This window comes from Nyctereutes procyonoides, unplaced genomic scaffold (genome assembly GCF_905146905.1).
Source record: "Nyctereutes procyonoides isolate TBG_1078 unplaced genomic scaffold, NYPRO_anot_genome, whole genome shotgun sequence".
Classification (NCBI taxonomy): Eukaryota; Metazoa; Chordata; class Mammalia; order Carnivora; family Canidae; genus Nyctereutes; species Nyctereutes procyonoides.
Genome location: NW_026575135.1, coordinates 7,491,193 through 7,515,311, shown reverse-complemented (window position 1 = coordinate 7,515,311; position 24,119 = coordinate 7,491,193). Strand labels below are relative to the sequence as shown.

General features: G+C 41.1%; 2 protein-coding genes across 9 annotated transcripts in view; one reads left to right on the top strand and one right to left on the bottom strand.

Annotated features, from left to right (window-relative positions):
- Window positions 1-6,143, bottom strand: part of PTBP3 (polypyrimidine tract binding protein 3) — a 119,697-nt gene extending 113,554 nt beyond the window's left edge. For 3 of the 5 annotated variants that reach the window (XM_055301985.1, XM_055301986.1, XM_055301987.1), the window contains exon 1: window positions 5,948-6,143. Coding sequence is in view for 3 of the 5 variants with exons in the window: in XM_055301987.1 (XP_055157962.1) it covers window positions 5,948-5,951 (4 nt within the window). In the remaining 2 variants the exon portion in view is untranslated. Of the gene's footprint in view, window positions 1-3,015; window positions 3,050-5,947 lie in introns of all 5 variants that reach the window. The other 2 variants (XM_055301983.1, XM_055301984.1) reach the window with 1 other exon arrangement.
- Window positions 6,144-6,455: 312 nt separating this feature from the next.
- LOC129495266 (60S ribosomal protein L29-like) overlaps window positions 6,456-24,119 on the top strand; it is a 31,344-nt gene continuing 13,680 nt past the window's right edge. The window contains exons 1-2 of one of the 4 annotated variants that reach the window (XR_008661471.1): window positions 6,456-6,515; window positions 12,283-14,509. The gene's annotated coding sequence lies outside the window, so the exon portion shown is untranslated. Of the gene's footprint in view, window positions 6,516-9,653; window positions 10,666-12,282; window positions 14,510-24,119 lie in introns of those variants that run through there. The other 3 variants (XR_008661472.1, XM_055302763.1, XM_055302764.1) reach the window with 3 other exon arrangements.

Genomic DNA, 24,119 nt, shown 5'->3' with positions numbered 1-24,119 from the left:
CAGTCCTTACTAAAGGTGAGTTTTTCTATATTCATCTAATCATTTAAAATAGGAAGACTACACAGAAAATGCATGGAATATTATTTTAAAAAATAATGTTTTAGGGGCACCTGGGTGACTGTTGGTTAACAGGACAGATTCTTGATTTCAGCTCAGGTCATGATCTCGACGTCATGAGACTCAGCATCATTAGGCTCCTGAACTCAATGGGGAGTCTGCTTCTCTCCCTCAGCCCCATCCTCCACTCATATGAGAGAGAAACAGAAAGAATATGAACAGCGGAAGGGGCACAGGAAGAGAGACAAGCAGACTCACTGCAGAGTAGGGAGTCCGACAGGGACTCTGAGATCATAACCTGAAACAAAATTGGACTCAACGGACTGAGCCACCCAGGTGCCCAAAAATCATTTGTTTTAATAACTACTATCATATTTTGGAAAAATAACCATAAATATGGGAAATACTTGAGTTTGGCATAAACTAGTTAGTAAAATAAGCTGAAAATTTAAAATACACTTAGGTATACACACAAAAAGCTATGTTACCCACAATGCTGACAGTTTGTTTTATCTGATATAATAAAGTTCTGGACACATGTTCATTATCAGTCATCTCTAAAAACAATTCAGCTTTCTTTTCCTAAAATAAAGGATTTCATATTTAAGGGTATTTTTAATTCTTTAAAAGCTGGTTTTAAAAGTGAAATTCGGGGATCCCTGGGTGGCACAGCGGTTTGGCACCTGCCTTTGGCCCAGGGCGCGATCCTGGAGACCCGGGATCGAATCCCACATCGGGCTCCCGGTGTGCATGGAGCCTGCTTCTCCCTCTGCCTGTGTCTCTGCCTCTCTCTCTCTCTCTCTCTCTATCATAAATAAATAAAAAATTTAAAAAAATAAATAAATAAAAGTGAAATTCATATTATTTTTCTGAATCCAGGAAAGCCAACTTTATGGAGCATAACCTGAAATCCACTCTTCCCATTGGCTAAAACTATTTGTTGTATCATATTCAAATAGCAAACAGAGGAAGGTAAGTGACATTCTTAAGGGACTCATTTAATTTGCTAATTTTGGTTTATATAATCTAGATGAATTATGAGCCTTCTTACTAGCCTATTACCTGGTAACTAAACTCTTTGGATGGGATCCAAAAGAAGTAGAAAATCTTAGGACAAATTCTCCATATAATGAGTAATTTTACAGACATTACCAGTATTTAACTCTACAAAAATATAGGTTGCCTAGTGAAACAACTAAATCAGCTTATCTTTTCTGAGTAGGATCTATGTTTTCAAAGTGCTTGCTGCTAAACAGGTAGTCAGAAATCCAAATCATGTATTCAAATCTGAATGCCATGCCTAATCTTTTTATCAAGATATATTTTCCCCACAATAAAAAAGACATAATACCCCTTCAAGCATAATTTCTCAACTCAAAAATGGTAAATTTTTTTTTAATGTTTCCTGTATTCATTTTTGCCAGATAAACTCTAGAATCACAAATTACATTTTGGATAAGACCAAACATTGACTTTAAATATCCTTTCCCTCACAGGTACCTACAGACACCGAAAGTGATCCTAGATAGGAGCCTGCAGTTTCTAATCTCTTAGTGTCATTCCCGAAAGAGAAACTGACGTAAATGTCTGTGGGGGGGGGGGGTGGGGAAGAGGAGGAGGAAGAGGAGGAGGAGAAGGAAGGCGGCCAGCATCTCACTAAAGAAGTTCCTCCATTTATTTTCAATTCATGAAATATGTTCAAAGTTTGCCAAAACAAGCTAACTCCACCCTACTTCAAAAGACAGTAAAAGCAGTAGTTCCCAATTATGTTAATCTCAGAATCCTATTGTTAGTTTCATATGCTATTGTTTATTTTTTAAGGTATTTTAAGAATATGGGCATCACCACCAGATCCAGTAACTGCAAATGTGGAAGTGCTGAAATTGCTAGCAAGAAGAGATGATGAAGAGATGGAAGACAGAAAGTGGTCAAACAACTTCACATAAGTACTTATAAACATGAATTATTTATTATTGTTCCCTCTAGTAATCCAAACTATAAGTGACCTCTAGAACTAGATTCTCTACTCAGCTATATATTAAATACCAAATTGCTAAAGGAAACTTTAAAACACTCGTTTATATTTTAAAAGCCTCATAGTGATTAAACATTGTTTACTTGATTTATATTTTAGAATTCAATAAATAAGACTGATAAAACTTAAGTGACTTAACTTAGAAGAATTATTACTGTAAAATATTAATTTTCCAGCTCTCCTGTTCACATTCTTTCTAGACAGACCAGACCCCTTATTATTAGCAGCTAGTTATTACAAAAAAAAAAAAGAAGAAAGAAGAAAGAAAAAGAAAGAAAGAAAGAAAGAAGAAAAAAGGTCAGGCTTTGGAACCAGGAAGACATGGGTTTGAACTCTGGTACACCACACCCTGAAAACAAACTTTCCGAAACTATCTTTACATCTCTAAAATGGGAATTTACTAATACCTACCTTGAAGGACTGTTATAATTAGTGAAATATGTGTAAAGCAGTTGGCACATACTAGGAACTGAAGAAACTTTAGCTGCTATTATTATATTACTACTCATAAGTACATCCAAGAGGAGATATAAGAACAAACATGATAGGGTTTGTTCTAGGCTAGGCTACACTTAACTGCTACATTTAACTGCCGCAGTTAAACTGCTACATTTAACTGATAAAACAAAACAAAACAAAATCAAATAAACACAACTCTGATAGTTCATGTAAAATTTGGAGCTGAACTTTTTTTGTTCACAATTTAAGTATATAATATTGTATAGCCCCTCTTTATAAATGTGTAAAATCTAAATCAGCTACAGATCCACTTATTTTGAAACTAAATAAAAATGAAAGGTTATTATCACACAATAAAACAGAATAACTTTATGAACAGGTTAGACGATATCATCACTGGGGTGGGGGGAATGCGGAAACTAAGATTTTAAAAGGCTTATGAAAGGATAGTAAAAGAGTCCTACCTTTAAACCGACTGCTATAAGATCTGTAACAACACTGTATGGAAAAAGTAAAAAGAGAAAATGGAAAACAAAGTTAGAGAACAAGTTTTTAAAAGACAGAGATAATAAAATTAAAGAAAAAAGAAAAGCATTATAATAATAAAAATTAATAAAAATAAGAATGTGATGAGTTGTGAAATGTTAATGCAAAGAAAAGTGATGGGACAGTCTAGCAACAGCAGAGTGTAAAAGCAAAGCTTTCACTACAAGTAACAAATAGTAAATCAAATTATTTTAGTTTTTATTAAAGTATAGCTGTGTGTCAATAAGTAATACGTGTTTATCCATTTACCTCTATTTAACAAATCCAAATCAAAACTCAAAATCGCCAAAGTTCATTATTTTAAATCACTAGCCTCAATTACCATGTTTAAGATTTTAAGTGAAATTTTAAGCTAGTGAGTGGCTTTTAAAGAAATAGAAGGTATCTTGCAAATTTGCATCTACCACCCAAAACAGCTCACCAAAATATAGCTAATATAGTCTCTCAAAACTAAAATAAATGCAAATATCAAATTTCAGACATGAAAATTTTCAAAGATCTGCTTTTTGAAAAAACTCCACCACATCAAAACCGTGTTTAAGTATAAATTATCTCAGGAGGAAATCAACACGTTACACACACACACAAAAGACAGTTGGGATTTGAGGAAGAACTAGAAAGACAGACTGGACTGGTGGTTTGTTGTTTCTTTTTTAACTATCCAAAATAATGAAAACGGGTCTTTTCAGGTTGTGGGAAAATGCAGAAAGTTAACGAGCCTCCTGAAAGCAAACATTCACTGTGTTCAAAACCACATCCCTTAACCCCAAGGTGTATAAACTCCTACAAACTTCTTTCCAAACAAAAATCTATCTTTTCTCATCCCAAAGAAATCATCTGCAGTAACAGTGTACCTATCTCCTAAGAGAAAGCTCCAACTATATTCTATATATTGTTAATAACCTATAATGCCATTACTTAATAAAAGTAAACAAATTAAAAAAAAAGTAAACAAATTTATGACGCTAGATTGTTCAATGATGCAAACTGCTTTGAAAAATAACCATGTAGATTTTTTTATTTTTCCTTACGGACTTCTGAAACTTGAAATTCATTTATCTGAAACTTAAATTTAACAAATAACCCGTTTGTGCAGAGAAAATAAGATGGTACTGGTCCTGAACCTACCTTCCAGAATGTCTTACTGCCCCACATACTTAAACCAACAAACTCATTCTTAGCTTTAAAACCATATATAGGATGAAGAGAGTTATTACACCATCTGAAAGAGCATGTTTGCGCTTCTCAGTTACCCAAGAATTTAACAGCCGAGACGCAGAACCCGAGTCCTCTTTGTCATCACTATAAATTTTCCAACACAAAAAGCTACACTGCTTCCCCAGCTCGAGTCCAACCGTCTAACGACAATGCCTTCGACACAGGGAGACACTAATTTCACAGCCTCCCTGAACTGAAATATCGGCGTCATCACACAAATAATGAAAACACCCAACTTTGCACACCTCTGTGCTGTAACCGAATGAGGTGACGTGAAATCAGAGAGTTTTCGACAAACGCTCTCGGAAAAGTTTCAGAAACTAGAGAATGAAAATAGCTTCAATTAGCTTAAAACGAAACACAGGACATCACCACCCTCAATGAAATCTGCAATCGCGTTCTAACGCCCGCAGCCGCGTGCAATTAGCGTTCAAATGAGTTGATCTAAATACCACACGGATTTAATGTCACAAAAGTAGATAAATGAGGTCTAACGAAGGCAAAAACTGTTGGAAGATCCCATTGTCTTTGCACAGACAGGAGGGCAACAGTCATCAACTAGATGGTAACACGCACACGGCTCTTACCGTTTACGCAAGTTCCACGTATCCTACGACCTAGGGATTTGCAGATACCTTGTCCTCAAAAAGCAAGTAAAAGGCCAGACAAAAACCTCAAATACGTAAGGAGAATAAGTTAAGTGGACGTGCAAGCTCTAATAGAACTGGAGAGGTCTTAAAAACCTTGAGATACATATGCCACCTTCAATCCACCAAGACCCTAATCCAGCCGTTTCTTGGAACATGAAACGATATGCCAGGTCCCACGCCATATCCCTGGGTCCTCGGAAATGTTTCTATCAGTGATCCCGTATCTGTTTTGATCACGGACCTCGTTAACTTTTAGAGCGTCTGAAAGCTGCCCGAAAATTGCAGAAATTCAAGAAGTTTCTTTGGGGGGGGGAGGGGGGCCGTGGGGGGGGGCGGAGTCCACGGTCGCCAGGTCCAGACTCCCGGTGTACAGAGGTCGTGCGCACAGCGCGCAGCCCGGGTCCGAGACCGCGGCGGGCGGGACCCCCCCCCCGAAGCCCCCCCCCGCAGCCCCGCCCCGCCCGTCGCCCCCCCCCCGCGGGGCCCCCCCCCCCCCCCCCGGCTTCGCGACCAGGTCGCCGCCCAGACGTGCCCCGACGCGTGCGCTCGCCTCCCCGCCAGGGGAAGCTCCGGCGCTCGCCCCACCTCACCGGTAAACAGCAACTCCCCGAGCGGGAGCACGCCCGCCCCGAGCGCCGCCTCCGCCTCCCCCAGCGCAGCGCACCATTTTCTGAGAGGAAGTGCCGGCAGGCCGGGCCGGGCTCCCCGGACCCCGCGCGCCGAGGGCGGACCCCGGCGCCCGGCGGCGGCACCGGCTTTCCTCCGCTTCCGGGTGCGAGGCTGTGAAGGGGCGGACATTACGGGGGCGCCTCGGGGGGCGGGCGGCAGGAGAGGCGGCGGCGGCGGCGGCGGCGGCGGCCCGCCCCTGCGATGCGGGGCGCCCGGAAGCCCCGCCGTCGGGCTCGGCCGGGGGGTCGCGCGTCCGGCCGCGGAGCCGAAAGGAAGCGGGGCAGGCGCAGCCGCTGCGCCTCCGAGGACTTACCCATCCATGGCCCAGACGGAGGAGCGCACGGCGCGGGGACTGACGGGCTCACCGCGAGCGGAGGGCGGAGGCGGCGGCAGCCGGGCGGCTCCGGGGACGGGCGAGCGGCGCCTCTCCGGAGCCCCGCCGGCTGGGAGGTGGAGGAGAGTGGGAAACAGGGGCGGAGACCAGGGACGCTCCCGCCACCGCCGCGCCCCCGCGTCCCCACCCCGCAGGCGCGTCCCCGCCTCGCCTCGCCCCGCCCCCGCGCGTCGACGCCCTCCCTCCGCCCCGCCCCCCGGCGGCCTCCGGCTCGGCCCCAGGGCGCCCTCTCCAGGCCGCCGCCCGAAGGCCCCGCCTCCCGGCCTCTGTCCCCCGCGCGCACGCGCGCCTCGCCCCCGCCTCCCGCCTGCGTCCACGGGAGCGCGCGCCTTGTGCTGCCCGCTTCGCCGCCCCGCCCGCGGGCCCCGCCGGCCTTCCCGCCCCGCCGCCGCCGCCGCTGCCGCCGCCGCCGCCGCCGCCCGCCGCCGGCTCGGACCCCGCCGTCCCGCCGCGGGGAGAGCGCTGCAGACCCGGCCCTGGAGCGTAGGTAGGCGTGTGCCGCCGGGACCCCCGAACCGCGGCAGGCTGGTGGGCGGGGCTGGCGGGGGCGGGGCCGCGCGCACCCGGGGCCCTGCAACCCCCGGGGGGGCTCAGGTTCGGGACCCCGGCGGAGGCTGCCGGGGGTGGGGGGCCCCCGCCCGGATCCTGGGAGTCGGCTGCTGGGACCGCACAGGCCCGATGGCTGTGGCTGGATTGAAAGGAACGAGACCGCCGGAACTTGAGGACCTCTCGGGGGTGTACAGCCTTACAGTCGCTGGCTGCTGGGTTTGAATTCATCTGAAACACTCGTTGCACAATGTGCAATGGCCACTATGTTGCCAGCATTTTATATAGTTTTGCATGTCCCTCCGTATAAAGCGACAAACAGGGCGGCCCGGGTGGCTCAGCGGTTTAGCGCGGCCTTCAGCCCGGGGCGTGACCCTGGAGCCCCGGGATCGAGTACCCCGTCGCGCTCCCTGCGTGGGGCCTGCTTCTCCCTCTGCCTCTGTCTCTGCCCCCCACCCCTCTCTGTGTCTCTCATGAATAAGTAAATAAAATCTTTACTTAAAAAAAAAAAGAAAAGCAAATCCTACGAGGGAGAGAGTATTCCTTTTTTTTTTTTTTTCAGATGAAAATGTAGACACTGATTGAGGTGCCCACAACTTCACAGCCGTCAGAGCCCCTTCCTCTCGTCTGAGCAAAATTATGCATATAACTAGTGGCAACTCGCTTGTTTTCCCTTTTATAGTTTGTCTAGTTCTAAAATTCCGTGATTCTTCAATTCACAGATCATCAAAACTTGAGCCACTAAACGCTGTCCTCGACCAAATTCCTAACCTGGGTATTAAGAGGGGGGTGCTCCCTCTCAGCCTCCTCATTTGAAAAGTAACAAGAGGCTCCATCCTTTATCCTTGCTAATATATCCTGCTTTTAAATAAGTAGGTGCTACTAAGACGACTTAAAACTGTCGGTTCATCCATCATAAAGTCATTATTTATTGAGTGTTTACTATGTGCCAAGCCCTGCAGGTATAACCAAGAAAATCAGCTTCCAGCTTTTATGGTTGAATGGATTCCTGGTTCACTTTATTCTTGCCCCCCCCCAAAAAAATTATTTTTTCAAATAGCTCAGGTCTCTGGGACCCTATTTTTAAAAAACTGTATCTTACTCCAATCGCTCTTCCCAAAAGACGAAGTGTATTTTGTATGTTAAATCCAAGTATTAAGTTGCAGTTGTAAACATTGCCACCCCACATTGCCAGATGGTTGTTAAAAATATGAGCAAGACCAGTCCTTGATGCAATCTTGATATTGTTGTTTTGGAGATATAGTCTGTTGATGAAATGTCTTTAATATGTTTTTAGCTACACAAGTAACATAAACATACATGCTCCTTTTGCAAAATTGAAATAGTATTAAATATTAAAAATGTATGGTTATATTTCTTCACAACCTACCCCCTACCCATGATAACCAGTGCAAAAATTCTGTGAGCATGCTCCTAGACCCTCACCATTTTTATTTGTTCTTTTTCCTTAAAAATTCTAGAGATTTTTTCATAGCAGTACTTTTCATCTACTCAATTTGAGTTTTTTACATTTCTTTTTATTTTCTCTTTGTAAGTAAATTTTTTTCGAATTTTTATTTTAATTATCGTTAGTTAACATACAGTGCAATATTGGTTTAAGGAGCAGAATTCAGTGGTTCGTCACTTAAATACAACATCCAGTGCTCATCATAACAAGTCCCCTCCTTAATACCCGTCACCCATCTAGCGTAGCCCATCTCTTACCCACCTCCAACCATCAACCCTCAGTTTGTTCTCGACCATTAAAAGTCTCTTTGGGGGGGTTTTAAGGGGTCAGTTGGTAGTCTGCCTTTGGCTCAGGTCATGATCTCAGGGTCCTGGGATCAAGCCTCAAAGCAACCTCACAACATTAGCATCAGGCTCGCTGCTCAGCAGTCTTCTGCCTCTCCCTCTGTGCATCCACCCTGCTTACTCTCTTGCTCTCTCTCCCGGTTAAATAAATAAAATCTTAAAAAAAAAAAAAGTCTCCTATGGTTTGTTTCCTTCCCTCTTTTTTCTCTCTGATATGTTCATCTGTTTATTTCTTAAATTCCACATATGAGTGAAATCATATGATATTTGTCTTTGTCTGATTTATTTTACTTAGCATAATACACCCTAGCTCCATCCGCATCATTGCAACTTAATTCATTTTAATACTGCATAGTATATCATAATTTCATGTACTGTAATTTATTTAACCTTTTGCAAAATAATGGAAGTTTACATTGTTTCTAATTATTTGAAATAACAATATTGCAAAGATCATTGTATATGTATGAGCATCTTTGCACACATGATTATTTCCTGGAAGAAATTCCTAGAAGTAGAATTGCAGAACAAAGGGTATAAACATTTTCAAATTTGATAAATACTGCCAAAATGATTCCAAAAAAACTACCACTTTACATTTCCTTTATTCAAAGAACAGAGTTGTCTTTTTCTTAGTCCCATGCCTTAAGATAGTTGACAAATACCAGTAGTAAAAAATAAATGTGAAGTCAATCTGAAACTCATATTACTAACAATAACTGCAGTCTCCCATGTAAAAATAGTGTCCCTGACTAAAATGAACAACTGATGTTTCCTAAAAACTTAACATCCCATTTTACAACAGAAGCCTAGATAGAAGAAAACAGCTCACAACAGAAGCAAGGTAAACCTTGCTGTTTCCCTTGCCGCTTGGTCAGAAATTCAAAAGACTTTTTTGCTGAGTAAGCTCCCTAGATTGGTAAATCCCTCTGATTCAGAACAGTGGACAGAATGGAATTTAGGTGGTCTTAGACCACTTTTAGAATCCTCGCTATTCCCGTAGTCCATATGGCATGGGAAAATTACAGTCTTCTATAATCTCAGCAAAAGTTTCTGAGTTTGCAGAATGTTGGGATATCATCCACATGACCTGTCTTGTCATGAGAACTTGATGTTCTACATAGCAGCTTTTTGATAGTGAAGAGAGTAACATGTTATCTATTTACTGAATGTGCCTTACTTTTGAAAAGTAACATAGTTTTGATAACTTAGTTTATATATTTTCTAAGGTTTTACTTCTTTGTGTTTTTGTTCTAATTTGTCTAAGAAATTCCCCTGAAACACCTTCACTGAGAAGAGAGGCGGCCACACACACACCCAGTTATGTTTGGACAAAATGTAACCTTCGAACCTTTGCTTTATGGCATTCCAGTAAGCAGTGACAGTTAACATTTAACTAATATTACCCTATTTGTATTTACAGGTAAGGCTTCTTAAGACATCCATGTAATAGATGCTAGTATAGGTCAAAAATAAGATCAGCCATTAGGTGAATCTGGAAAGTGGACATTATAATATTTTATCCCCTGATAAATACAAAAAATTATAATCATTAATGTGTTCCTTAAAATAGAAACATCTGGAATTGTACTGAGGGAAAAAAAGCTAAATTCAAAAGGTTACATTTTTATACCATTCATATATAATATTCTCAAAATGAAAAAACTCCAGAGATGGAGAACAGATTAGTGGTTGCCAGGGTTTAGGAACCGGGGTGGGAGGGTATAGAAAGACAAGAGGGTGGATGTGACTGTAACAGAGTAGCAAGGAGATGTTTGTGGCAATAGAATAGTTCTGCATCCTGATTGTGGGACTGGTTATACAAGTGTACACCTGACGAAATTGCATAGAATTTTAGACACATAAGTGCATATAAAACTAGCAAAATCTGAATAAGATTTGTGGATGTTGGGATGCCTGGGTGTTTCAGTGGTTGAGCATCTGCCTTCGGCCCAGGGCGTGACGCTGGGGTCCTGGGATGGGGTCCCATGTCAGGCTCCCTGCATAGAGCCTGCTTCTCTCTCTGCCTGTGTCTCCACCGCTCGCTCGCTCTCTCTCTCTGTCTCTCATGAATAAACAATCTTTTTAAAAAGATAAAAATAAAAAAAAAGATTTGTGGATGTTACTGATGTCAATGTCCTGGTTTTGTTACAGATAAGATGTTACCATTGGAGGAAACTGGGTGAGAGTACACAGGACCTCTTTGTACTGACTTTTCAACTTAATGTGAATCTACAGTTATTTCAAAATAAAAGAAATCTTGCAGAATGTTCCCTTAACACTTGTTATTTGTTCAATAGTTAAGCAAAGCAAACTTCAAAGGCTTAAGAAAAATGTGTGGGAGTATAATTCATATTTTTCAGACTACATCACCTTAGTCGTCAAACTGGGTTATAATAGCTTACACACACGGAGTCTAACAGACTGCCCGATCTATTGAACTGTGAGCCTGAATTTAAAGTCCTATCTAAGGGCACCTGGGTGGCTCAGCAGTTGAGCATCTGCCCTTGGCTCAGGTCATGATCCCAGGGTCCTGGGATCGAATCCCACATCAGGCTCCCCACAGGGAGCCTGCTTCTCCCTCTGCCTGTGTCTTTCCCTCTCTGTGTGTGTCTCTCATGAATAAATAAATAAAATCTCAAAAATAAATAAGTAAAGTCCTTTCTAACTGAGGAGACTTGAAAATTTCTCCTACTGACTGACGTCTCCAACTAGGAGTCATGTTCATTTTCTTTGACCTGTGCCTGACCCTGACATAATCATCTCCACATGAAAGTCTGCTATGACCAATGCCTGGTTCAGGGGACTCCAAAGTTTGCATGAAAGGTGCAACATGTCACCTATCACTGTCCTAGAGTAGGAACTGCCAACCCATGTCAAAGTTGCATTGGATTTTCCAGAGCACTTTTCTGAAAGGCGGAATTCCTTTCCCTTATTTGTCATACTCTATCACCTGGGTCCCACTGTCCCTCAAAGTTTTTATTTTTTTATCTTTTTAAGATTTTTTTGTAAATTTATTTTTTATTGGTGTTCAATTTGCCAACATATAGAATAACACCCAGTGCTCATCCCATCAAGTGCCCCCCTCAGTGCCCGTCACCCAGTCACCCCCAACCCCCACCCACCTCCCCTTTCAGCACCCCTAGTTCGTTTCCCAGAGTTAGGAGTCTCTCATGTTCTGTCTCCCTTTCTGATATTTCCCACTCATTTTTTTCTCCTTTCCCCTTTATTCCCTGTCACTATTTTTTATATTCCCCAAATGAATGAGACCATATAATGTTTGTCCTTCTCCGATTGACTTACTTCACTCAGCATAATGCCCTCCAGTTCCATCCACGTTGAAGCAAATGGTGGGTATTTGGCGTCTCTAATGGCTGAGTAATATTCCATTGTATACATAAACCACATCTTCTTTATCCATTCATCTTTCGATGGACACTGAGGCTCCTTCCACAGTTTGGCTATTGTGGACATTGCTGCTAGAAACATCGGGGTGCAGGTGTCCCGGCATTTCACTGCATCTGTATCTTTGGGGTAAATCCCCAGGAGTGCAATTGCTGGGCCTTAGGGCAGATCTATTTTTAACTCTTTGAGGAACCTCCACACAGTTTTCCAGAGTGGCTGCACCAGTTCACATACCCACCAACAGTGCAGGAGGGTTCCCCTTTCTCCACATCCTCTCCAACATTTGTGGTTTCCTGCCTTGTATTTTCCCCATTCTCCCTGGTGTGAGGTGGTATCTCATTGTGGTTTTGATTTGTATTTCCCTGATGGCCAGTGATGCGGAGCATTTTCTCATGTGCATGTTGGCCATGTCTATGTCTTCCTCTGTGAGATTTCTCTTCATGTCTTTTGCCCATTTCATTATTGGATTGTTTGTTTCTTTGCTGTTCTAGACCACTCTCTTGCACCATACACAAAGATAAACTCAAAATGGATGAAAGATCTAAATGTGAGACAAGATTCCATCAAAATCCTAGAGGAGAACACAGGCAACACCCTTTTTGAACTTGGCCACAGTAACTTCTTGCAAGATACATCCATGAAGGCAAGAGAAACAAAAGCAAAAATGAACGATTGGAACTTCATCAAGATAAGAAGCTTTTGCACAGCATAAGATACAGTCAACAAAACTAAAAGACAACCTACAGAATGGGAGAAGATATTTGCAAATGACGTATCAGATAAAGGGCTAGTATCCAAGATCTACAAAGTTTTTAATAAAATAGCATTTTTCCATTTTTAGTCACAGAAAATCATTTAGGATTTAGACCTGGGTTTATGGGGCTAGGTTAGAGAACCACCTGAGTGATGATCACCACAGTGTTCCAAGTGTCATGATTCCCCAAAGCACCAACATTTTGTCCTTAAAACTCATGGGCACCACTCTCTACCCTGAAGGTGCGTCCTTAACCTAGGAGATTCCTTGACCCCACTTTAGAAGTCCATCTTCTGGAAACAGAGGTCAGCACTCCTCTTCAGATATGCTCAAGTATATTTGCTCCCATTTATTTCCAAGCTGAGATGCCTAGTGCCACAAAAAGAATTCGATTCACCAACTTTAATTATCAAAGAACTAGAAAAGGGACATTGTTTAAGTAAAGGAACACCTCTGCCTACGTAATCAAATGAACAACAGTGTGCAATGGTTAAGAATGTGATCTAGAGCCAGCCTACCTCATTTAGAATCTTAGATCTTCATGAAGTCTGTGTAGCATTGAATTGCACTGGCCCAGTTCCTCATGAAGCAGAATTTCCCAACCATTGCCATCTGCTGTGGAATGCTTTGAGAGGAGAAACTTTCTTAGGACCAGCAGTTTAAAGATGTTCAGTGATGAATTCTTATGACTACGATCCTATTTGGCTCAGGCATGGACATTAACTTACTGAATATTGCTTTTTTTTTTTTTGAATATTGCTTTTTTTTTAAGACTTTATTTTTTCATGAGAGATACAGAGAGAATGGCAGAGACATAGACAGGCTCCCTACAGGGAGCCTGATGTGGGACTCGATCCCAGGACCACGGGATCACAACCTGAGCCAAAGGCAGATGCTCAACTAGAGCCACCCAGGTTCCCCTAAACATTGCCTTTAACAATGACACGCCTGAGGATTCTAACACCTGCCTGTATTATGTGGTCAGAGCAGGCCTTTTTGGCACTATGGGCTTGACCATCATGTTTGTGTCAGATGAGAACGAGGCCAAGATCCTCAAGGCCTTGCAGGATCGCTTTGGGGTCAGCATTAGCAAGCTGCCTGCCATGATAGACATTTCATCATACATCAAACAGACGCAGTAGAGGAAGGCCACCTATTCTGGAATGTGCCTGTCTCTCTCTCTTTGGGAGACAAAACCAGGTGTGGGAGTGAGGTGACACTACTGCCACCCATCCCCCACCCCCACCCCATGGCTTCCCTCTTTTGCATTACCACCACTCCTAAACAGCCATCTCCTGATTTGTGTATTAAGTTTTTAAGAGTTTATAGACCAGGGATGCCTGGGTGGCTCAGTGGTTGAGCATCTGCCTTCAACTCAGGTCGTGATCCTGGGGTCCTGGGATCGAGGCCCATATTGGGCTCCCTGCAGGGAGCCTGCTTCTCCCTCTGCCTATGTCTCTGCCTCTCTCTCTGTGTCTCTTATGAATAAATAAAATCTCTTAAAAAAAAAAAAGAAAAGAAAAAAAGGAGTTTTAGACCAGCACTTGCTAAAAGTATAAGTTGGGACAAGTTACTTAACCTCTCTGCTTCAGCTTCTTGAACTGTAAAGGGGCGATAGTAATAGTATTTACAACTTTTGGGAAGGTTTAAATGAATACAAGAAAAGTGCTTAACATGGTACTTAGCATCTGGTAATGCCCCATATGTTTACAGTCATTAATCATCATTACTTTGTATTACTATTACAAGCTTACAAAGCAACAGAATTCCTGGAGAGTGTAATTTGAGAATCATTTATTTATCATTTTATCAGTTAGCGTCAACAGTGGAATGCTGCTGCTCTGTAAACTGTTACTAGTCCCTAACAAGAAAAGAATGGAATAAGAAAAAGTATCTGGGAACTCAATAGAAGTTTGACAGAGAAGTATTATTTCTGTTGAATCTAATAAAAAATTAGATTAATATTCTTTGTTTTTTTATTTCAATTCTTAGTTATTTTTATCATGGTTTTACAAAAGTATTACTCCACAAAGGATTGGAAGTTTTTTGAAAAAATGCTCCTTCACCACAATTTAAGAGGCACTACTCCCCAATTTTCAGATATATGGATCTCTCTCTTTTTTTTTTAAGATTTTATTTATTTATTTAACAGAGAGAGAGCGCACCAAACAAGAGGAGCAGAGGGACAGGGAGAAGCAGACTCCCCTCTGAGCAGGGAGCCTGATGTGAGGCTCAGTTCCAGGATCCCAAGATCATGACCTGAGCCAAAGGCAGACACTTCACTGCCTGAGCCACCCAGGTGCCCCTATGGATCCTTTAAAAAAAAAATCAGTTTTTTATTTTCTTATTTTATGAATGACATCTGAGTAATATAATGAATATATGAATATGCTATTTGAGAGTTGTTCTTTAACTTTTACTGTGGAAATTTTCAAACATACAAATAAATGGTAGTTTAATGACCTCCAACTACCAATCACTGATAATTTTAAATCACTGATAATCTGTAAAGCTAAAAACTATCAGTGTAGATCAGTGATTCTCAAACTTAAATGTGCATCAGAATCATTTGGAGGGCTTGTTAAACAGAAATTGGTTGTTCCTGATTCAGAGGTGGGGACCAAACATGTGCATTTCTAGCAGATTCCCACACATTACTGACACTGCTGATAGCCTGAGAAGCAAACTTTAAGAATCCTTGATGTAAAGGGATTTTCTGTAATCCCTACCCCAGGTATTGGACCCATTAGCCTAAAGCATGAGTTTCTTGCTAATCACATATAGGTAGAATATTCCCAGTAACTTTTTTTCTAACCTGAGCTCACAGGACATACGTTTTCAGACTTACCCTTGGGCTATCCACTTCTTGAGAATGGATAACGGATTTCTGCCCTTGTCTCCCTCTTCATATTCTTGCTTCTTTTTTCCTTTTTCTCATGTACAACCCAAGTAAGTGTCTATAAGGTTTTCTTTCACTTGGTGATCACTTTCTTCCACTTAGGCGATACTCAGAATATTTAGTAACTGGTACTAAATGGGTATCACTCATTCAAAATAGATATCCTTGCAGCTGAAAACTTTTGGGACGCCTGGGTGGCTCAGCGGTTGAGCCTCTACCTTAGTCTCAGGGCGGGATCCTGGTCCAGGGACTGAGTCCCTCATCTGGCTGTCTGTGAGGAGCCTGCTTCTCCCTCTGCCTATGTCTCTGCCTCTCTCTGTGTCTCTCATGAATAAATAAATAAAATCTTAAAAAATATATGTGTCCTTAAAGAAAAGGCCAAACTTTTGTATATTAGCTGAATACTTACATGGATATAACTTCACTACAATGGGCTATGTGACAATGACTCAATTGTATCATATAACTTTTTGTTTGTTTTTTAAGATTTTATTTATTTATTCATGAGAGACAGACAGAGAAGCAGAGACACAGGCAGAAGGAGAAGCATGCTCCCTGCAGGGAGCCCGATGCGGGGACTCGATCCCTGGACTCCAGGATCACGCCCTGAGCCTAAGGCAGACGCTTAACTGCTTAGCCACCCAGGCATCCCTGTATCATATAACTTTCTATATACCTTCATTTTTTTTTTAACATGCCATGATATCATTTGTCCTCTATCTGGATCAAATTCATCACATATACCAAGCCTCTCTGTTCTTTTCATATTAGCCCAACACAATTAAAGTGACACTAATGGATGAGGAAGCAAACGTTAATTACAAATGTAAACACTAGATTTACATGACAGCACTTTGTTATAAAATAGTTATCCACATGACCTAGAGTATACTTATATAACATTTTAGATATATTAACAACAAATGTGAAAAACTGAAACATTCTTGCAGAAAACCCTCAGACTTCCACGAATGCGTTCATAGGCCCATTTAAGAAACACTTGCCTGGAGCAGTTTCTCAAACTTGAGTCATTCCAATACCTGGTCAATGATTCTCTATCCATGAACCATCTTTACTTTTGTTTACTTAACATTCTTTTTTGAATCACCTCACTCTTTTTACTTATTTCTTAATTTTTTTAAGATTTTATTTATTTATTCATGAGAGACACACAGAGAGGCAGAGCCATAGGCCGAGGGAGAAGCAGGCTGCCTGCGGGGAGCTGGATGCGGATCTCGATCCCAGGACCCTGGGATCACACCCTGAGCCGAAGGCAAATGCTCAACCGCTGAGCCACTCAGCTATCCCTTACTTAATTTTTTAAAAGGAAATTTTGTTACCATTGTCATAAATGGAAAAGCAGTATCATTTGCCATAAGAGCCATCATAAATAAGAAGAGATACAATAAAAACAGAAAAGGTTATTAAGTTCTAGCTAGCTATTATTAATTGGAATTGGCTCTTGGCCAAAGGCCTATCTCTCTTTTGGTTAAAAATTTTAACAAGTATTGGTGTAAAAGGCATACTAGCACCAAAACAAAAATGTTCTATTTCCAGCTTTCTAAAAAATCCCTCAGGTAGATATTAAGTTTAATATACAAGTAGATGTTGCATTTTGGCTTTTGAGATTATCTAGATGGCTAATATATGATTGTAAGATTATCGTATAGTTTTTTTTTCTTTTTCCTTTATTTCTTTTAAGATTTATTTATTTATTATTTTAGAGAGCAAGAAAGAGCACAAGGAGGAAGAGCAAAGGGGAAGGTGAGAGAATCTCAAGCAGACTTCTCACTGAGTGCTGAGCCTGATGTAGGGCTCAATCTCTTGACCCTGAGATCAAGACCTGAGCTGAGGGATCCCTGGGTGGCGCAGCGGTTTAGCGCCTGCCTTTGGCTCAGGGCGCGATCCTGGAGACGCGGGATCGAATCCCACGTCGGGCTCCCGGTGCATGGAGCCTGCTTCTCCCTCTGTCTATGTCTCTGCCTCTCTCTCTGTGTGTGTGCCTATCATAAATTAAATTAAATAAAAATTATTAAAAAAAAAAAAGACCTGAGCTGAAATCAAGAGTTGGACATTTAACTGACCATGCCACCCAGGTGCCCCTCTCCTTTCTTCTTTTAATGTAGACAATTATCATAGATTTTTCTCATGTCAATATATTCTTGCATTCACAGAATAAAATGTACTTTGTTGAGGTATGTATTTTTAAATACATTACTTCATTTGTTAATACTTTTATTACACCTTTAATATCTCTATTAATAAATGAAATTGCTTGGGATCCCTGGGTGGCGCAGCGGTTTGGCGCCTGCCTTTGGCCCAGGGCGCAATCCTGGAGACCCTGGATCGAGTCCCACATCGGGCTTCCGGTGCATGGAGCCTGCTTCTCCCTCTGCCTGTGTCTCTGCCTCTCTCTCTCTCTGTGACTATCATAAATAAATTAAAATTTAAAAAAAATTAAAAAAAATAAAAAACCTAAGGAAAAATAAATAAATGAAATTGCTTTAGAGTTTTTGTTGTCTGTTCAGTTTTAGTATCAGAATTATGGCAACTTCTGCTGGTAAATTAGAAGATCTAGTTTTAGTTCCACTAGTGGTTATCTTTAAACTTTAAATAATATACTTAAATCATCAGCCTCAGAAGAAAAAATGTTATTTATTGACTCCACTCTTAGAAATGAACAAGTTAGCCCTCATACTAAGTCTCATGACTCTTTCATTATGGTCAGCCTCATCAGAGTATTACTATTTTCACATTCTGTAAATTTTCTGTTAAGAATTATAACTATCCTGGGGTACCTGGATGGCTTAGTAAGTTAAGCATCTGCCTTGTATTGAGGTCATGATCCTAGAGTCCTGGGATCAAGCCCTGTGTCAGGCTCCCCGCTCAGAAGGAGTCTGTTTCTCCCTCTGCCCCTCACCCTGCTCATGCTGTCTCTCTCAAATAAATAAATAAAAATTTAAAATAGAATAACTGTTACATTAAACTATATATTCACATCTAAGTGGATTAATGTTCATTGATATTTGTGTTTTTTTGTTTTGTTTTGTTTTATTTATTTATTTATGAGAGATGCAGAGATACAGGCAGAGGGAAAAGCAGGTGCCATGTAAGGAGCCTGACATGGGACTCGATCCTGGGTCCCCAGGATCAGGCCCTGGGCTGAAGATGGCGCTAAACCACTGAGCCACCCAGGCTGCCCAATATTTGTGTTTTTAAATTTTTAAAAAAGATTTTATTTATTTATTCATGAGAGACACAGAGAGAGGCACAGACATAGGTAGAGGGAGAAGCAGGCTCCCCCCGGGGAGCCTGATGTGGGGCTGGACCCCAGTACCCCAGGACCACCACCTGTGCCAAAGGCATACACTCAACCACTGAGCCACCCAAGCATCCTGATAGTTATGTTTTTTCTTAATTCATCTTTCAGTTAGCAGAATTAGATCTTCAACAATCTTTTTTAAAAGACATACATCATGTGTTATCTGTTTCCTGAGTCCTTATGATTCTATTAACTTCTCTACATTTAAAACTTCAGTGAAGAAATATTGAGTCACTGTCCTCTCCCAGAAAACCCTGTGGCTATAACCCTACCATATTCTAGCATTTAAAACTATGATGGAAAAGATTCAAGCCAGTGTTTTCCTTCTAAAGTTGTTGGGTTGGTTTTTTTTCTTAAGATTTTATTTTTAAGTAATCTCTACACCCATCCTGAGGCTCAAAACCACAACCCCGAGATCAAGAGTCACATGCTCCATGGCCTGAGCCAGCTGGGCACCCCCAAGCCAGTCTTCTATATGAACTATTTCTTTAGGCAGATGCATAAAGAAACCGTTCTTCATCTTTGAGATTTAGATAATTATTTAGAATATGCCTTATTTTTCTCTCTCTGTCTCTCTGCCTCTCTGTGTGTCTATCATAAATAAATAAACAAACAAACAAATAAATAAATAAAATCTTAAAAAAAAAAAAAAGATGCCTGGGTGCCTCACTGGTTGAGCGTCTGTCTTCAGATCAGGGTGAGATCCTGGTTCGGGGATCGAGTCCTGCATCAGGCTCCCTGAAAGGAGCCTGCTTCTCCCTCTGGCTGTCTCTCTGCCTCTCTCTCTGTATCCCTCATGAATAAATAAATAAAATCTTTAAAAAGAAAAAAGAAATATGCCTTATTTTGAATATGTTAATTTTTCTAGGAACAACCTTTTTTTAAAAAAGATTATTTGTTCATGAGAGACACAGAGAGAGAGAGGCAAAGACATAGGCAGAGGGAGAGGCAGGCTCCCTATGGGGAGCCAGACATGGGACTCGATCCCAAGACCCTGGGATCACGACCTGAGCTGAAGGCAGATGCCCAACCACTGAGCCACCCAGGTGTCCCTCTAGAAACAATCTTATAGACAATTCTCTGGTTATATACCCATTTTTTCCCTGTTTGACTATTACTGTTTATCTACTGGTTTGCAGGTACCTGAATTGAACTTACGTGAGTTCGCTCCTTGGTGAGTCAGATAGAAACTACATCAGGTGGAGTTGGCACACAAAGGAAACTTCATTTGCAGCAAATAAGGAGATCCCAGGGAACAACTTCCAAAGCTGAGACTCCCCAAGCAAGGGTTAGAGTTCCTTTTAATTAGAGTTAGAATGAATATTTAGATAAGAGAGCCTTGTCACCTATGTAGAGGCAGGCCTGAAGGAAACATGCCTAAACATACATTGTATATGTTATGTGAATGCAACTTGTGCTCCTCCTTGAACAGAGATTTTAGTATTATAATGAGGTAAAGGTAATTGTCCGTCATTCTATGGGTCACTCCATTGTCCATCTGCACTGACGTGAGTCTGTGGTTAAGATCAAACTGATCTGGGCATTCTGGTCCTGCTGGAATTCTTTGTCAGGACAGTCGTTGCTTGAGGGGTAGTTTGTGTTTCCATCATGGGATGCTATACCCCTCAGATCTTTTCCCTGACTTAAGAGATAAGCTGTAAATAAGAGCTTAAAGAAAAACATGGGACAAAGGTCAGTAGGTACAAGCAGGTGAGCGGTACTTGTCAGGTCTTGGGTTTAGCTGGTGACAGTGTCCCTGGCATCTGCAGTAGGTATCTTCTTCCAGAATCTGTCTTCTCTCTTCATTTTCTTTATGGTGTTTTTTAAAAATTTTATTTGTTTAAGTAATATCTACATTCAGTGTGGAGCCTGAACTCAAGACCCTTAGATCAAGAGTCTCATGCTCTTCCCACTGAGCCAGCTAGGCGTCCCTTAATGGTGTCTTTTGATGAACACAAACTCTTAATTTTAACAAAGTAAAATTTATTGATCTTTTTCTGTTTATGGTTTGGGGCTTCAGCTCAAGTTTCTATTCAGTATTATACTGTAGTTCCTGTGAAGTAAAGATAAGAAACAGAAACAAAAGATAGGAATATTGGAAAGGAGAAAATAAATCGCCATTATTTGCAGTTGAAATAATTATGTAGAAAGTCTAAAAGTATGTTAAAATTATTAAAATTAATGAGAGTTTAATAAGAGTCAAGGTATAAGATGAATATGTAAAAATCAATTGCATTTGTATATACTAGCAAAAACAGTTAGAAAATATCATTTATTTTTTAAAAGATTTATTTATTCATTTTTGAGAGAGAGAGAATGAGCAAGGCGGGGAAGGGCAGAGGGAGAGGGAAAGAGAATCTGAAGCAGATTCTGTGTGGAGCAGGGAACCTGATGCAGGGCTCGATCCCAGGACCCCAAGATCATGACCAGAGCCTAGATCAAGAGTCGGCTTTCCAACCAACTGAGCCACACAGGTGCCTCAGAAACATCATTTAGAAATGGCAATACTGGGCAGCCCGGGTGGCTCAGCGGTTTAGTGCTGCCTTCAGCCCAGGGTGTGATCCTGGAGACCCGGGATCGAGCCCCATGTCAGGCTCCCTGCATGGAGCCTGCTTCTCCCTCTGCCTGTGTCTCTGCCTCTCTCTCTTTCTCTGTCTCTCTGTGTCTATCATGAATAAATAAAATCTTAAAAAAAAAAAAAGAAATGGCAATACCATTGCCACAGAACTATAGAACTATAATGGTTAAAATGACAAATTTTATCTTAGGTATATTTTACCATCAAAAAATGCAAAAAAAAAGATGCCATTACATTTTGTTACAATAATAAAAAGGGGCACCTAGATGGCTCAGTGGATTGAGTGTCTGACTGTGGCCTAGGTCATGAGGTCAGGGCCCTGGGATTGAGCCCTGCATCAAGTTCCATGCTCAATGGGGAGTCTGCTTCTTCTCTCCTTCTGCCCCTCCCCCTGCTCATGCTCTGTCTCTCAAAATAAATAAATAAAATCTTTAAAATAATAAAAATAAAGGTAAGATACTGAGGAATATGTCCAACCAAATATCTGTAATTCCTTATGGAAAGAAAAAATGAAACTGTATTAGGAAAGACTCAGTTTAACCCAAGTGACATATCATGTTTATAGACTAGAGGATAGTAAATTGTAAAGATATAATTTCCCAAAAGGATCTATAATTAAAAAAAAATCTCAAAAGATTTTCCTAGGAATTTGGTGAAATGATTTCTAGAATAGCCAAGACAATCTTGAGGAATAACAATGTAAGAGGACTTGCTTCACCAAGTATTAAGACGCATATTATAAAATTAAATAATCCAGAAAAATGTGTTGCCATAAGGGATAGGCAAATTGTCTAGTGGAACAGATCTGGCTGTATATAAAAAGTTGATGTAGGATACAGGAAGCATTTATTTTTTTTAATTTTTGATTTTTTAAAAAGACTTTATCTATTTGAGAGAGTGTGTGTGAGCAAGGGGAGGGGCAAAGGGAAAGGGAGAAGCAGACTTCCTGCTGAGTGCAGAGCCCAACCTAAGGCTCAAACCCAGGACTCTGAGCTCATGATGAGCCAAAGTCAGATGCTTAACTGATTAAGCCACCCAGGTGCCCATCACAGGAAGCATTTAGTTCAATTGGAGGGAAAAAGTGGAAAGTTGATACCTATCTCATTCCAAATACAGTATCAACCTCATACATACAATAAGCAGCTCCAGATGACTAAATATTGAGAGGCAAAACTTTCAAGCTTCTAGAAGAATATTTAGGAGACCATCTTTATGACTTTATGATGGAAAGGGAGTTCTTGGGACACCTGGGTGGCTGAGTGGTTGAGCACCTGCCTTTGGCCCAGGGCGTGATCGTGGAGTCCCAGGATTGAGTCCCGCAACGGGCTCCCCACAAGGAGCCTGCTTCTCCCTCTGCCTATGTCTCTGCCTCTCTCTCTGTGTCTCTCATGAATAAATGAATAAAATCTTCAAAAATAAATAAATAAAGTTAAAGATATATATGTACACATTAGCAATTCTCTTAGGTGTATACAACCTAGAGAAATTTGCATATATGCAACATGAGACATATCAAAGAATATTCATAACACCGCTGCTCATAATCAAATATGTAAATAACTTAAATGTCCATTAACAAGAAGAACAGGCAAGTAAATTATGGCATAGTCACACAGTCAAATACTATACAGCAGTGAAAATGAAGTACAATAGGCAATGATACGGCTAAATAAAATACTAAACGAAAAAATAAATCAGAGAAAACTATGCATACTAGGATACCATTTGTTTAAAGTTAAAAAGCAAGCACAAACAAAGCTAACCAATGTATCATATACACACACAATTTTATAAAAGATGACAAGAGTGGGATGCCTGGGTGGCTCAGTTAATTAAGCATCTTGAGTCTTCGTTTTGGCTCAGGTCATGATCTGGGGTCGTGGGATCTAGCCCTACATCATGTTCTCTCTTTTTTTTTAATATTTTATTTATTTATTTATTCATGAGAGACACAGAGAGAGAGAGAGAGGCAGAGACACAGGCAGAGGGAGAAGCAGGCTCCATGCAGGGAGCCTGACATGGGACTCGATCCCAGGTCACCCTGGGCCGAAGGCAGGCGTTAAACCACTGAGCCACCCAGGGATCCCCTACATCATGTTCTCTATTCGGCGCAAAGTCTGCTCCAGATTCTCTCTCATTCTCCCTCTTGTTCTCCCCCTGCTAGTGCACTCTCTCTAAAATACATAAATAAAATCTCTAAAAAAAAAAAAAAGATGACAAGGAAAAGATAAAAATAAAGCTCAGCATAGTGGTTACATCTGGGGAGGAGGTAGTGATGTAGGATCAAGAGAAGCACGATTCATTTCTAGTCCTTTAACTGGGTTACAGTTTTACAAATATTTATTATTATCTCATAATTTATATATATATATTACACATATTTTGGATGTATTGAATTATTCTACCCACAGATATACACAAAATCTAGCCCATTTTTGTCAGCAGTGATATATGTCCCTACACCTCATTCGTTAGGGCAAAGTTTCTCAACCTCGGCACAATTAATATTTTGGATCCGGTAGTTTTTGAGGAAGGGAGTTGTACTATCTTGTATATTGTGGAATGATTAGCAGAAACCCAGACTAGATGCTAGTACCACTCCCCTCCCAAATGTGACAACTGAAAATGATATTCACAAATGTCTTCTGGTTAGCAAAATCCATTTAGAACCATTGCCTTGGAGATTTATCCTTATGTTCTTACAAATTCAATCATTTAAAATGATGGGTTTTTTAAAAAACAAATTATGTGATGTTGTAAGATTTTAAGATTTAT